Source organism: Tursiops truncatus, chromosome 7 (assembly GCF_011762595.2).
Source record: "Tursiops truncatus isolate mTurTru1 chromosome 7, mTurTru1.mat.Y, whole genome shotgun sequence".
In the NCBI taxonomy this organism is placed as follows: domain Eukaryota; kingdom Metazoa; phylum Chordata; class Mammalia; order Artiodactyla; family Delphinidae; genus Tursiops; species Tursiops truncatus.
In genome coordinates this window covers 60633428-60648336 of record NC_047040.1, presented here as the reverse complement: position 1 = coordinate 60648336, position 14909 = coordinate 60633428, and the positions used below count along the sequence as shown (strand labels likewise).

General features: G+C 35.2%; 1 protein-coding gene across 7 annotated transcripts in view; it reads left to right on the top strand.

The window, feature by feature from the left end:
- Nucleotides 1-634: 634 nt before the first annotated feature.
- The window catches only part of DYNC1I2 (dynein cytoplasmic 1 intermediate chain 2), a 50651-nt gene continuing 36376 nt past the window's right edge, over nt 635-14909 (top strand). For 3 of the 7 annotated variants that reach the window (XM_033860019.2, XM_033860016.2, XM_073807575.1), the window contains exons 1-3: nt 875-1031; nt 2105-2221; nt 4558-4675. In XM_033860019.2, coding sequence (XP_033715910.1) covers nt 2114-2221; nt 4558-4675 — 226 coding nt within the window. In that variant the 5' untranslated portion in view covers nt 875-1031; nt 2105-2113. Of the gene's footprint in view, nt 785-873; nt 1032-1056; nt 1166-2104; nt 2222-4557; nt 4676-14909 lie in introns of those variants that run through there. The other 4 variants (XM_073807574.1, XM_073807573.1, XM_033860018.2 and 1 more) reach the window with 3 other exon arrangements.

The window sequence follows — 14909 nt, the reverse complement described above, 5'->3', positions numbered from 1 at the left end:
ATTCCATGTATACATGGAATATTTAAAGAAACTTACATTTAAAGAAATTTGGGAGGAAATACAGGAATCAGAGGTTTTCTTGCTAATTTTCATAACTGTAACACCCCAATGAAGCCAGTTTACAACCACGAACACTAGTGAAAACTGAGTAAAGATTTACAAATCTCTTTCTAATTAAAGACAATTTCTCACATTTTTTTGACAGATGAGGTTACACTACATTTTCAAAATTTAGATTTTGTATTCTAGATTTTGCTTAAACCTCTGTAAGGCGTTTTCTTTCTAATACTGGTATAAATATCCTAGAAAGTGTTCACCAAATGTTCAGTGTAATACATAGGTTCACCACTTGAAAATAACACTTCTTAAACATTCGGCCAATGTTGAGTCAAAGATCTTAAGATATAACACATACAACATTGTGAGCAATGACCAGCGGACAAGACTACATTAAGGAGAACTGCTGGAAGCTTCTCTTTGGAATCTTGAAGGAAGGCCTCAAAGTGGGAAAATCGAAAGACTAGGGAACACTACATGTCCCAGCATACTTTGCGACTACCGTTGACCACAACTCCCAGAGTGCATTGCTCGCCGTACGCAGGTTTTCCTTGTAGCTGGGGCTTGTAGTTCTCCCTGGTCGAGTCAATCCTTAAGGCGGGGGGGCGGTGTTTGCTTACCTAGCCCCAGGCTACTAGGTTTAGTCTTACAGGTTTTGGCAAAGCGGAAACACTTCGGGACCCTGGGCGGATTCTTTGTCTCATCTCTCGGCTTCTGCTTTACACAGGTAAGTCACAGAGGGGCTACAGTTCCCCGCAGCAGGGCCCCTCCCTTTCTTTCTGGGAGCGACCTCGTTGTGGTGAAGCCATTTGTCCCTCAGCTCTCGCCGTAGCAGCCGCCGCCCATCCCTCTTTGTGTGCTTGGGGAAAGCTGCGGAGCTAGTGGCCGCGACCGTTGCCTTTGGGGGCAAAGGAGAGGGACGTTACTGGAAAGTTGCTGGCAGGTGGACCCTTCCCCATCCCACCATCTAACAGGTGGGTTGACTGTCCTTCCCTCTAGGCCCTTCTGTCTGCTGTGTCTCACGTCGGGACTCTAAGGGCGGCTTGGCAGTTCCTGCTGACAGCGCCGCCCGGGCCGGGCTCCGGGAAGGAGAGGCGGGGAGAACCAGGTGCGGTGACTCAGGGAGGCCAGGGGAGACGAGTCCACTCCCTTCCCTTCTGGACCCTCCAGAGGTGCCCCGAGGAGCCTCGAGGCTAGTTCGAGACCTCCTCCCCCGGACCTATTCTGCACCGCTCCCTCTTGGCCGTGACCCCAGGGGAGAAGTGACTGCTTTTCGCCTTACTCCATTTTATAAATAAAAGTCGCTATTACTTGCGTTGACAGCGTTTTCCTTTACTTGGTGTGTGTTTGAAAGTACCCGAACGCGGAGGTTGTAGCACAAAATTCCTGAGACTTTCTCTTCCTTGGAGTTTTAAGAAAGTGAACGCGTCAATCATGGAGGCTCCGGCCTCTAGGAGGTTGAGCGGACCTGACAGCTGTATGTAGTTATCCGGTCAGACTTTTTTGTTGGGCTTTGACTAAAAACGTACTTACTTTAAGTATATTTAATAGTTATTGGTGGTAATATTTGTGTTTTGCTTCTTCTTAATATTACTATTACATGGTAGTTTTAGAATTTATAGAAATTTTCTGTGTGACCGCCTGTTTTATCAAATTTCTAGGAATGAATGCAAAACTCTGATAGCAGATTTGATCTGTGTCATATAGCTTAGCTTTTAATGCCAGCCCGTGTCCTCTGTTCTAAGAGCCAGAGATATTGTGTTGAATTTGAGCATGTGAACATTAAAGAGCTTACTGGTGCTAGTTACTATGCTCAATTCTGGTTATTCATTTTTTGTACACGTTTGTTTATATTGATAAATTTTTTCAGGTCTTAGTAATATATGTGCTTCCGTTATTTTAAAAGTAGAGTTTATATGTTCTCTTTAGATAGTATTGAACTACATGGCCTCTCGAGACAGTTCTCTTCTTGAAAGACTAATTTTTTTTAAAGAGTGCTGCTTTTACCAATGTAATAATGATTGTAAATGATTATATGCTTCTTAAGGTCGCAAACATGTCTGACAAAAGTGAATTAAAGGCAGAGTTGGAACGTAAGAAGCAGCGGTTGGCTCAAATAAGAGAGGAAAAGAAGAGGAAAGAAGAAGAAAGGAAAAAAAAAGAAGTATGTTTGATTTTTTTAAAAGATAATATAAAATAATTGGATTTTAAGTACTCATACCTTTATGTAATACTTTTAGAATAGTTAAAATTCCAGCAGTTGTGACTGCAAATATAGCACTTTAGGTGAAAAGTTCAATATGCATATTTAGTCTTCTAGGGATATGTTTATTATATAAAGTAAGGGGCATCTGCCTTGTAGTAGCTCATAAAACATGGCATATACATCATAACTTAGTTTGGACTTTGAACTTACCTGAATATTTTACTCGTCGGAACTGCTAGTTGTTGGAATAAATAATGGCAAAGAGAAATATAGCATAGATTATTAATTGATTAGGGGATTATTTAACTGATCGTATCTCCTTTATTATGAGTTAGTCATTGAAATATCTTTACCAAGTAGTGGGTTTGATACTATTGTAAAGGTGGACTAGGTACTTACATCTTCTGATTTTTGGCATCACCATTTCATCATGTATGGCAAATATACATTGACCCTGAGCTGGAGATATTTTACTTTCTCCTGTATTGAAATGTACATTTATCTCTATGGAAACTGTTTAGGCAGATTTGTATACTTTTATCATAGATGTTTTAAATGGCCAGTGTTAAGATAGTTGGTTCTCATTGTGACAGTACGAAGTTTTTCTATGTGATAGCCTAAACAATAGCCAAGACTTCCAGGAATCTCTTAGGGAAAAAGAAAAACCGAAGGTGCAATTTATGTGCAGCATTGCTATGATACTGTAAAGGCCTGTACTTGAAGAATTTTCTAGTTTATTCTGAACCTTTTTGTGATCCATTATTATAAGAGGGTTGGACCTTAAAGTTCTCCATTTGATGAAAAGCCAACAGATAGAAGCATGAGTCAGACTGGCAGAGCCATTCCAAACTAGTATGTGTAGCCTTAAACCCTTCAGGGCTGAGTGCAAATTTGGTTTTTGTTTTCTAAAGATGGCCATAGGTGGCCCTAAGGGATGTCTATTACATGCTTTTTATCTGATTTAAAGGTTATCAAACATTACCAGAGACATTACAATTATAATACTATTAAACAGTGAGTCTACTAATATATTGTTATATACAGGTAAAGTGTCTACTTGATAATATAGTGTGTTTGGCTATTTTGATGAAATTTTCTGATGACTTCTTTAAGTTAAAATGGTATCAGAATATTATGACTAACAAAATTTACTGCAGACGATTGTATGAGTAATAGTTGTCTAGCTGAAAAAGACTTTTGAGGTGTATATATAAAACTTTTTCCTTGAAGGCTTAAATTTCACTTGAGATGTTTTGGATAATCTGAGAGTGTTGAGGCTTATCTAGTTTAACTGGAAGATTTTGCTAAAACTATAAATGGCTGAAATAAACGTTGGCAAAAATTTCAATGACAAAAAATGTTTTGTGCTATGCAAGAGTAAATTTTAATTTTACCAAACCAAACCGTGTGTTTATCATCATAAAAATAAGACCTGTAGTTTATAAAATAAAAACAAAACCTGTCTCCAGATGAATTTTTGACAAACATCCTTTACATAAAGTTGAATAAAGACACTGAAGACTTCATAAAGAAGTTTGAGGTACTTGTACTTTTTCAACGAATCAGATTGTTCATTTATTTAAAATTTGTTATCTCTTAAATGATTCAGTCTTTTTTTTTTCTTCATAGTGTTGTGGTATTTATGTATTTGTGAGATTTCCACAATTCCTGACCATGGATAGCAATTTCATGTTGTAAATAAATAGAAATTGACTATGCTTTTTGAATTTATCTGTTCAGAAAATTTTTGTGAGAACTCCTTGATTACATATAAAAATGGATCAATTTAGGGCTTCCCTGGTGGTGCAGTGGTTAAGAATCTGCCTGCTAATGCAGGGGACACGGGTTCGAGCCCTGGTCAGGGAAGATCCCACATGCCGTGGAGCAACTAAGCCCGTGCGCCACAACTACTGAGCCTGCAAGCCACAACTACTGAGCCCACGTACCACAACCACTGAAGCCCGCGTGCCTAGAGCCCATACTCTGCTATAAGACTAGCCACTGCAATGAGAAGCCTGCGCACCGCAACAAAGACCCAGTGCAGCCAAAAATAAATAAATTAAATAAATTAAAAAAATTTTTTTTAAGGATCAATTTAATACATATCATTTGTAGATTCTTACTAAAACTCTATTGAGAATGATTTTCATTTAATGACTATAATGTGTATTCAAAACTAAGTCTACCTCCAGAAGTATACAGTATTAGCATGTTATTTAAAAAATTTATATTTTTTGCAAACAGAAATGTTTCATACCATATGTAAATTTAAATTTTTAACTTAAAAAATTTAGACTGATCAGAAGAAGGAAGCAGCTGCTCCTGTGCAAGAAGAATCAGATCTTGAAAAAAAAAGAAGAGAAGCTGAAGCATTGCTTCAAAGCATGGGGCTAACTCCAGAATCCCCCATTGGTAAGGATAAGAATATATCCATTTATAAGAGATAGGCATATATCTTATTCAGCCCAGACATACGTGAGATGAGTTGATTTAATGTATTTTGTATATTTTTCTTATTTGTGCCTCTTAAAAATCATTAATCTTATAATTCATTTGGAATTGACTTTTTTCAGATGTGCTAATATATGGTTATTTGGTTTGTTCAGAAGAGCTGCAAGACTATATTTATTAACATAAACCAATTGACTTTTCTTGTTAAATCAGTAATTTATTTCAACAAACATTTGTTGAACAAGTTATCTGTGCCATACTATGTTAAGCCCAAAAATGACTGTGATTACTGATCTTAACTCTATAATCCTTTCTATAGGTTGAAGAGAGGTATAGTGAATCAAAGTTCTAAAAGTATATCAGTATTCAAAGGTATAGGAGTGGAAGGAGAAGCTTACAGCCTTCTGCTCTCAATGCTAATAAGGGAAATAATATTTGTAGCTTATTATGGCAGCAGTTTCACTTATTCTTGTTCTTTTTCTGGGCTGTTCACTTTAAAGCAATACTAGACCAAAAAGCTGAAATAATAGAGGTATTGAGGACAATCTGGTTACATATAAGAAAGCATTAAATGCTTACTTAAAATAATTCTGAGCTGGGTGCTGTTACATAGTATTTTAGTTTGACATGGGCTTTGTCATTTAAGGACCTAAAATTTCAGGGTTAGTTTGTGGGCTAATTCCATCTAGTCCAGGGGACAAATACCAGAAGTAGTATCTGCTGTATGCCTATTGTAAACTGCAATATAACTGTCTTAGAGCTACAATTTCTAAAAGGTTTCAAGATGAAAAAGCTGGTTACTTTCATGGTCGGCTTCATTGTTATTACTTTCAGCTTATTTGCCTTTTCCTTATTGGTAAAATGTGAAGACTAAAGTACTTTAATTTTTATGTCTTTATAAGCTTCCGTGGCGTATTGCAATTTTAAAAGTAAATGAATTAGAATACTTTTATCTTGTTAAAAAAATACCCTAGTAACTAAACCAAGTTGCTTGTTAGCTATATAGTCCTTTTTTAAAAAATAAATTTATTTATTTTATTTTATTTTTGGCTGCATTGGGTCTTCGTTGCTGCGCGCGGGCTTTTCTCTGGTTGTGGCAAGCGGGGGCTACTCTTTGTTGCAGTGCACGGGCTTCTCATTGCGGTGGCTTCTCTTGTTGCAGAGCACGGGCTCTAGGCGCGCGGGCTTCAGTAGTTGTGGCACGCGGGCTCTAGAGTACAGGCTCAGTAGTTGTGGCACATGGGCTTAGTTGCTCCATGGCATGTGGGATCTTACTGGGCCAGGGATCAAACCCGTGTCCCCTGCATTGGCAGGCAGATTCTTAACCACTGCACCACCAGGGAAGCCCAGCTATATAGTCTTTAAGTGATCATTTTTTTATGAGCCTTTAGCTTTGTTTTTTTCCTGTAGGATTTTTTTTTCCCTTTTCTGTTCTTTTTAGGACTTCAGTTTCACTAAATTCTCTTGCTCAGATTTCTCAGTTTATGGCCCACTTCCATCACCTGTTCTTGAAAGACTGTTCTTTAGTTGTATGTTCGTGTATGTGTGTGTGGTGTGTGTGTGTGGTGTGTGTGTGTGTTTCACCCTCATTTCCCATCTCCAATTCCATTGTCCTTTCCAGTCTTGCATTAAGTACCCATTCTTGGATTTTTAACATACGTCCTTTTGATCTGTCCAACATGTGTTGACATTTTTTAAGATTTCATATATCTAAGTGTGTATGTTTTATATACATAAATGGCATTGTACTATATGTCTCACTCTGTTTTTTCCTTTTTTTCAAGCAGCATTGTATTTGAGATTTACCCATGTTGTTACATATAGATCTAGTTATTCACTTCTGACTGGTACACAATATTCTGTTATATACTATATTTTACTTATCTGTTCCCCAGTGATAAGCACTTAGATTGCTTCTGTCTCTTTGCTTTGCTATTCCAAGCAACACTGCAAAGAACATATTCTTTTCCCTTGAAAGGACTGTGGAAGAGTTTCTCTGGAATGTATGCTGAGGAATTGACTTGCTATTTTATTGTGTGTAGGCTGACTTACATTTATTAGGTTCTACATACCACTCTCAAGAATGACTGTAAGTTTATGCTCCTGCTACCAGTGTATGAGAAAGTAACTGTTTCACTATATCCACATAACTTGATATTATCCAACTTTTTAGTTTTTGTCTACTTGATGAGTGTAAAGTAGTATGTCAAAATGTCATAATATACATTTATCTGTTTACAGTGAGATTGACCATTTCTTCATATAACTATTTACCATTCAGATTTTCCCTTCTACGAATTGCATGTTCATGTCCTTTGCCCCTTTACTATTAGGGTTCTTTACCTTGCTGTAGGAGTTGCTTGTACTTAAGGGAGGACTTCTTTGTCTGTTTTAGTCTTCTAAAAAATACCTTCTTCTAGTCTATCATCTACTAACTGTTCATAGTATTTTTTTTGTTAATTTTTGTTGGCGTATAGTTGATTTAAAATGTTGTGTTAGTTTCTGCTGTACAGCAAAGTGAATCAGTTATGCATATATATATCTCCACTCTTTTATAGATTCTTTTTCCATATAGGTCATTACAGAGTATTGAGAAGAGTTCCCTGTGCTATAGAGTAGGCCCATATTAGTTATCTATTTTATATACAGTAGTGTGTATGTGTCAATCCCAATCTCCCAACTTATCCCTCCCCTTTTCTCCCCCCCTGCCCCCTGGCCCCAGTAACCATAAGTTTGTTTTCTACATCTGTGACTCTATTTCTGTTTTGTAAATAAGTTTATTTGTACCATTTTTTTTTAGATTCTACATATAAGCAATATCATATGATATTTGTCTTTGTCTGACTTCATTCAGTATGACACTGTCTAGGTCCATCCATGTTGCTGCAAATGACATTATTTTGTTCTTTTTTATGGCTAAGTAATATTCTGTTGTATGTATGTACCACATCTTCTTTATCCATTCCTTTGTCAATGGACATTTAGATTGCGTCCATCATAGTATCTTCTATTGAACAGAATCCTTCATTTTGATGTGTTCACATCCTTTATTTTGATAATGGTCAGATCTACCATTTATAACCTTTTTTTTTTTTTTTTTTGGTTTTCTTTGAAAAGAAATCCTTTCCTACTTTCAGGATACAAATATATTCTCCTACATTTTCTCTATTATTTTATCCTTCACCTTTAGATATTTGTGTTATATTTTTGAATATAATATGAGGTAGGGATCCAGCCTAATTTTTCTCCATATAGTTAACTAATTTTCTCAATACCATTTGTTAAAACATAGTCCATCTTTCCTGCACTGATATTCTGATGCCAACTTTGTCATTCAGTCAGTTCTCATATATTCATGGGCATTTTTGGGCTCTGTATGTTCACTGTTGACCCATTTGTCTGATTCTATACTATTAACACACAGTTTTAATTACTGTGGCTTTATATTAGTATATTCTAATTTCTTTTATAGAAAATGGCCCCTTCTTTTTTCATCTTTTTCAAAATAGCCATAGCTTCACAAAATTTTTCTTCCCCTCAAAAAAAATTAGTTTCTTAAGCTTCCCCTGAAAACCTTCCTGTACTATATGTTGCATTTAGTTGTATGTTTTTAGTCTTTCTAAATCTAGAAGATCCTCCACACACATACTCCTTTTTGCCCCATGTCATCGACTGGTTGAGGAGAGTGGGCCAATTGGTCTCTAGAATGTCTCGCCTCTTGGGTTTTTCTGAGGGTTTTCTCACATTTAAGCTTTTGTTCCTCTATCCTTTATATTTTCTCTAAACTGGAAATTAGATTTTAAAAGCTTGATTAGCTTCAGGTTGAACCTCTTTGGCAAGAAGATCTCATAGATGATTCTGTGTACTTCATATTGTATCACATCAGTAGCACATATGTCTGGGTTGTTATCAGTGATGTCAAGATTGATTGCTGGGTTACAATTGTGACAGCCAGGCTTCTCCATTGTAGTTACTTTTTTTCCCTTTGGACTAGCAAGTAATATCTGGAGGTGATACTTTGGTACCATGGAAATATTCATTTCTCTGTCAACTTTTTACCAAGTAGTTTTAATACTTACTGATGAATCTTTTCCAAATCAGTTATTTAATTATTTTTATAATTCCATCATTCCTTCTACATTTATTGACTGAAATTCTTCTGTAAAGGGGAGGTTTCCCTCAGTAACTAGGGCTATTTGGTTACCCTGAATGCATTTCCTGTTAGAAAAGCAAAAAACATACTTAATTTTTTTCACTTTAGTTACTAATAGTCATATCCAGGTGTGGCAGATGAATTTTTCCATGTATTTAAAGAATAGATTATATAATATTTTATTTAGGGTTTTTGTGTATATGCTCATAAATGAAATTTGCCTATAATTTTCTTGTGCTGTTCATGTTCAGTGGCCACCATGGTTATGGTTTTAAAATAAATTGGATAGCTTTCTCTTTTGCTATTTTGTAGAACAGCTGTAAAAGATAGATATTACCTGTTCCTTAAATACTTGGTGGAATTCAACTGTAAAACTGCCTCAGATTATGCTTTTTTTCCCCAGAGGATAGTGGAGAGCAGGAGTTACTCACCATTTCAAGTTTTTCTAATGGTTATAGTCCATTCAAGTTTTCTATTTTTGTATCGGTTTGATATTTTTTTTAAACAATAATAAACGTTTATTATCTCTCACAGTTTCTGCCAGTCAGGAATTTGGCAATAGCTTAGCTCAGTGGTTCTGGCTCAGGGTCTCTCATGGGGTTGAAGTCAAGATGTCAGTCAGAGCTGTAGTCGTCTGAAGGCTTGATTGGGGCTTGAGGATTTGCTTTACCAGCCATGTGATTTGCTCAGTCACGTGGCCAGCAGGTTGGTGTTGGTTGTTAGTGGGAGGCCTGAATTCCTACCCACGTGGGCCATTCCATAGAACTAACTGCTTGAGTATCCTTGCAGCATGTCAGCTGGCTTCTCCCAATGTGAGCAATCCAAAGACAAAGAGAGCCGGAAGGAAGCTATCCTTTTATCCTTACCCTTGGAAGTCAGAGGACATTGCTTCTGCCACCTTCTGTCTATGGAAAGAGAGTCACTAAGTCCAGCCCACATTCACAAAGAATTTTGACATCCTTTAAAATCACCAAAATATGTACGACAAACTCATAGGTCTCCTAGTATTTTGAGATGATCATATGCTTTTTTTTCCCTTTTGATGTATTAATATGATAATTTATATTGGTAGGTTTTCAAAGCATGCTTACATTCTGGAATAAACCCATTTTAGTTATGAGAATATTTTTCTTATATATTGCTAATATTTTATTTAGGAGTTCATCTATACTCATAAGAGAGTCAGACCTATAGTTTTTTTCCTTTTACTGTATTTCGTCTGGTTTTATTACAATGGTTATAGTATCCTCATTAAATGAGTTGTGCAGTTTTCCACCTTCTGTTTTCTCACAAATGTCTAAAGATCTTTCCTGTATTTATTTAAAATAAGGCCTGGAGAATACAGGATACAGGTGAAAGCAGTGGCTATCAAACTTTCTTGACAGTAACAATAAAAATACATTTTATATCACGACCCAGGATGGATACTTGTTTTTCTTTTCACTACAAATGTATTCATTAAATATTTTTAAATTGTAGAAGTAAGTATAAAAACACCACTAAAATATTCAAGAGGATTTATTAAAAGCATCAGTCTGGTTTTACCTAAAATGGACTTTTTCCCTTTTTTAAAAAACTTCTGCTGAAAAGAATTCATTTTTTAAAAAAGAGACAGCTAATAAAACCTCTCTTAGCTTCTCTTTGCTGGTAGATTCTTATTTATTTGATCATTTGATTGTTTTTTGTCAGAGATCCTTGAGAGCAGGGACAGTATATTACATTTTTATCCCTGGTGTCCAGCACAGACTAGACACTTAAATGTTTGTTCAATTATTATTAGGTCATGTGTCTTTCCACCTGGTAAGACCAAATAAAAGCCATCTGCTTTAAAAGCAGTACCAACAAAATCTTGTTTAAATTTCAGGAAAATGCATAGTGGAAATTGAAATTTGAATATTTCACAAAAGAAGTATGGCTTGATTTTTTTTTTTAACAAAATTTAAGTGGCCAGTCTTCAGAAAGTTAATTTTAGGCACAACTTTCAAGACATGTTTTATCAAATGTGGAGTTAGTAAACACTGATGGTCTAAAAATAAATAAAGTGAATCTCTTTTTGTATGTATAACTACTGTTTTAACCATCTTGTAAAGAGATGAAAATAGGTTTTGTCCATTACTCTGTAGCCTGAGTCTGTATCAGTAGGGCACAGTACATCGATTGGTGTGATAATCAATTTTTTTATTAGGAATAAACAAAAGAAGTTCAGTAGTCAAGTATTGCTTCATTTATTTCCCTCTCTTGTAACTTTTGAATATTTTAAATCTGATTTTTCCAGTTTTATTGAGAAATAATTGACATACATCACTGTGTAAGTTTAAAGTGTATAGCATGATGGTTTAATTTATATATATAGTGAAATGATTACTACAGTAGGTTTGGTTAACATCCATCATCTCATAGATACAATAAAAAGAAAAGAAAAATAATTTCTCCTTGTGATGAGAACTCTTAGGATCTGCTCTCTTAAAGTTTCTTACATATCATACAACAGTGTTAACTCTAGTCATCATGTTGTACATCACATCCCTAGCACTTATTTCTCTAACTAGTAAGTCTGATTTTTAGATAGAATGATTTCCATGTTATCAAGTCATTTTTTTCAAGTTTAGCCTAATTTTAAGAACAGTTCCTTATAGTATTTTAATGCTATAAAATTTTATTTTTATTAATTTCTTTAAAAAAATTTATCTGATGCTCTGAATTACATTGAAGAGAATAAAGGAAACATTTAGAGCAGGTAAGGGGAGGATATTTAAAGTTATCAGGAGAAGGGGTCATATGAAAAGGAGAAACTAATATTTCAGAGAATTAAGGGTTTTTTAAATTGAATTTTATTTATTTTTTTATACAGCAGGTTCTTATTAGTTATCCATTTTATACATATTAGTGTATATATGTCAATGCCAATCTCCCAATTCATCACACCACTACCACCTGCCCCCCTCGCCACTTTCCCCCCTGGTGTCCATACGTTTGTTCTCTACATCTGTGTCAGAGAATTAAGGTTTGTCTTTCAGGACAAAAAGAGTAAGTATGAAAAATTAAACAGATATTTAAATGTTAATATTCCAGCCTAGGAGCACTTGTATCCACAAGAGGGCATTACTGTGTAACTTGGACTGTGTTTGAGTGCTGAGTATCATAGATAGATGAGCTACAAGGGGCCTCACAACTTTTGGTTATCTCAGAAGCTCTCTCTTCCCATTTGTGCTCTGCCAGTACTCCCACTTCCTACATTTACTTTCTTTGGCTGTCCACCTTTTCTAGGTTCTTCTTCCTGGCAAGAGCCCCTTCTTGCTAGAGACTTTTTTCTCTTAAAAAGTAATTGAGGGCTTCCCTGGTGGCGCAGTGGTTGAGAGTCCGCCTGCCGAAGCAGGGGACGTGGGTTCGTGCCCCGGTCTAGGAAGATCCCACATGCCGCGGAGCGGCTGGGCCCGTGAGCCATGGCCGCTGAGCCTGCGCGTCCGGAGCCTGTGCTCCACAACGGGAGAGGCCACAACAGTGAGAGGCCCGCGTACCACAAAAAAAAAAAAAAAAAAAAAAAAAAAAAATGAACTGTGCACCATCCTTGTTCATCTCTGAGACTTCGGTATAGTTCTGAGTGGTTGACTCAGACTTAACTCTGGTTTCTAAATCTAGGTGCATTCCCAGGTCCTTTGTGGTTTTAAAATTTCTGGTTGTTCCTTCACAGGCTAAATGGCAGTAGTGTTAATTTTATATCCTTGGGAGGCCAAGATCTAAGCTAGCAGGAAAGGCCTTCATGGTTCTTGGTTGTCTTTCTGTCCTAAAGAATCAGAGTCACAGCCTTTCAGTATTACTTTCATGATCAGTGAATGCCATGGTGTAGATCTGTCTTTCAGTTTACATTTCTTCCTTGGTTTTCTAAGAAAGAAATAGGTATCTTTGCTCCAAACTTCTAAGAAGTTTAAAAACATTCACATGATTAACTCATATATGTTAATATTAAATCTTTTGTACCATTTTTAAAGCCTTGTTTTAGGCTATTTTATATACAGAACTGTGGAGTAAAGGTAATCTGATTGAATCACTGTTCTTACTATGCAAATCATATCTCAGATATTTGGCAAAAGCTAATTAATAATAGCTTATGTTATTTCTAAAGCTGATTGTACTCTTAAACCATCTTTAAAAATGAACTCTAGAATTAAACCCTTTCTGAGATTTGAGAGACTATGAGTTATTTAGTTTTTTTTTAACCTCCCTGAATGCATGCTTGTATTCATTTGGGGGGGTCATTTATTGGAGTCTGGGAATATAGTGACATTGCCTTATTGTGCAATTACTGTATTCTTTGATTTTTCTAGACTAACTGGGTTAAAATATGGTAGTACCATATTTTAGTACTACCTTTCCCTTTTTTCCTGTTAACATTCCTCCTTTTTCAGTGATAGTAATTTTTCTTCTTCCAGGTTTGTCCCTTCTGTGGTATAGATTATTTATTATTGAAAGATGAATTTGGTGGGCCAGATAATAACATTGAGTCCTTAATTAGTCTCTTATCAGCTGGCTTGAAAACTATCTTTGGTTGAAAGAATATAGTTCTGGGATGGAGATTTTTATCTAATTACAAATTTGAAGTTATGGTGATTTATCTTGCTTCTGGCTGAGAAACAGTGATAATTTGGTTGCATCACCCGTGTAACTTATTTTTTATTTCTGAAACTTTTTATTTGAGAATTGGCTAGTTTAGTGTATTTATGTATGTATAATTACTATTTAACCTGTTTTCATAAAGGATTTGAGGTAACGTATTTTTCTTTTAATGTAGTCTTAACCAATTAAGATACTGGTGATGAACGTATTAAGTGGAATCATAGATATTTGAAGTTACCAGAAAGGGGAAAAAACATTAACTGGAAAAGAATTTTATAATTTATCACAAATAATTAGATTGATAGGAATATTACTGTTTTTCTCAAATCTTTCCTGTATGTATACTTAGAAAAATTATTTTCCTAAGCCTGAAGTTAACTTTGTAATTTAAAGAATTCAAAATTTCTTCTTTGGAAATCTTTAATATGAAAACATTGTAGTAGTATAAATTTATTAAATTTATACTACTAAATATTTAGTAGTAAATTTATACTACTAAATATTTAGTAATTTATACTAAATAATTTAATAAACATATTTGTGCTTACAATGTAGTAGACAAACCACTGTCCTGTATCAGTTGGAACTTAGACGCCTAGGGGAAGCCTCACAGTGAGTGGTGGACAAAAAGATGAGGAAAAATGTAACCTAAGAGAAATTAGGGGACATTAATATTCTTTTACTTCAGATACAAGTCTTGTTTAGCTATGAGTTATACATGCAGCCCCTAGCACAATGGTATCATGATGTGAATTATATGAAGGCAATCTGGTTTTAGCATTGTTTCTGAGAGATTTAATCACAAAATTAGAAACCTTTTATTGTGTTTTTATGGTCTTTTGAAATTTGAGCAAGAATTAACCACTGTATCTCAGGAAACAAACATTCTAGCTATGATTTTTTTCTTCTAATCTTTTTATTGGTTTCCAATAGAATTTGGCATTGAAAAATAAGGACGATCAGTTTTGTACCTATGTTTAAGATGTAATTCATTATACTATACTTGTGCATTTTGTTAGATGAGCAAACCCACTTTTTACTGAAGCATATATAAACATTTAAACATAATTTTAAGGGTTCAGTGAATGTGACTATTCCAAAAACACAGACTTTTAATTAAATACATATTTCTTTAGATTGGTTTCTATATAACTAGGAACTTACTTTCTTTTCAGTAAACTATTAAAAGAAGGGCTTGCAGCACGACATAAAATATATTGGTCACTTAATATTGTACATTGAAAAATTATTTTTAAAAGATACTTGGGATTGGGGTCATTTATGGTAAAATTTAACCAGAAGATGGCAGTGATGATCTTCAAAAAGTTTTACAAATGTAATAGCATGAAATACGCACGTTCAGCTGCTGGTATATAATGTTAAAAGTGACAGGTTAGGGGAAAGCATTTGCTGTTTGTTTTATATACT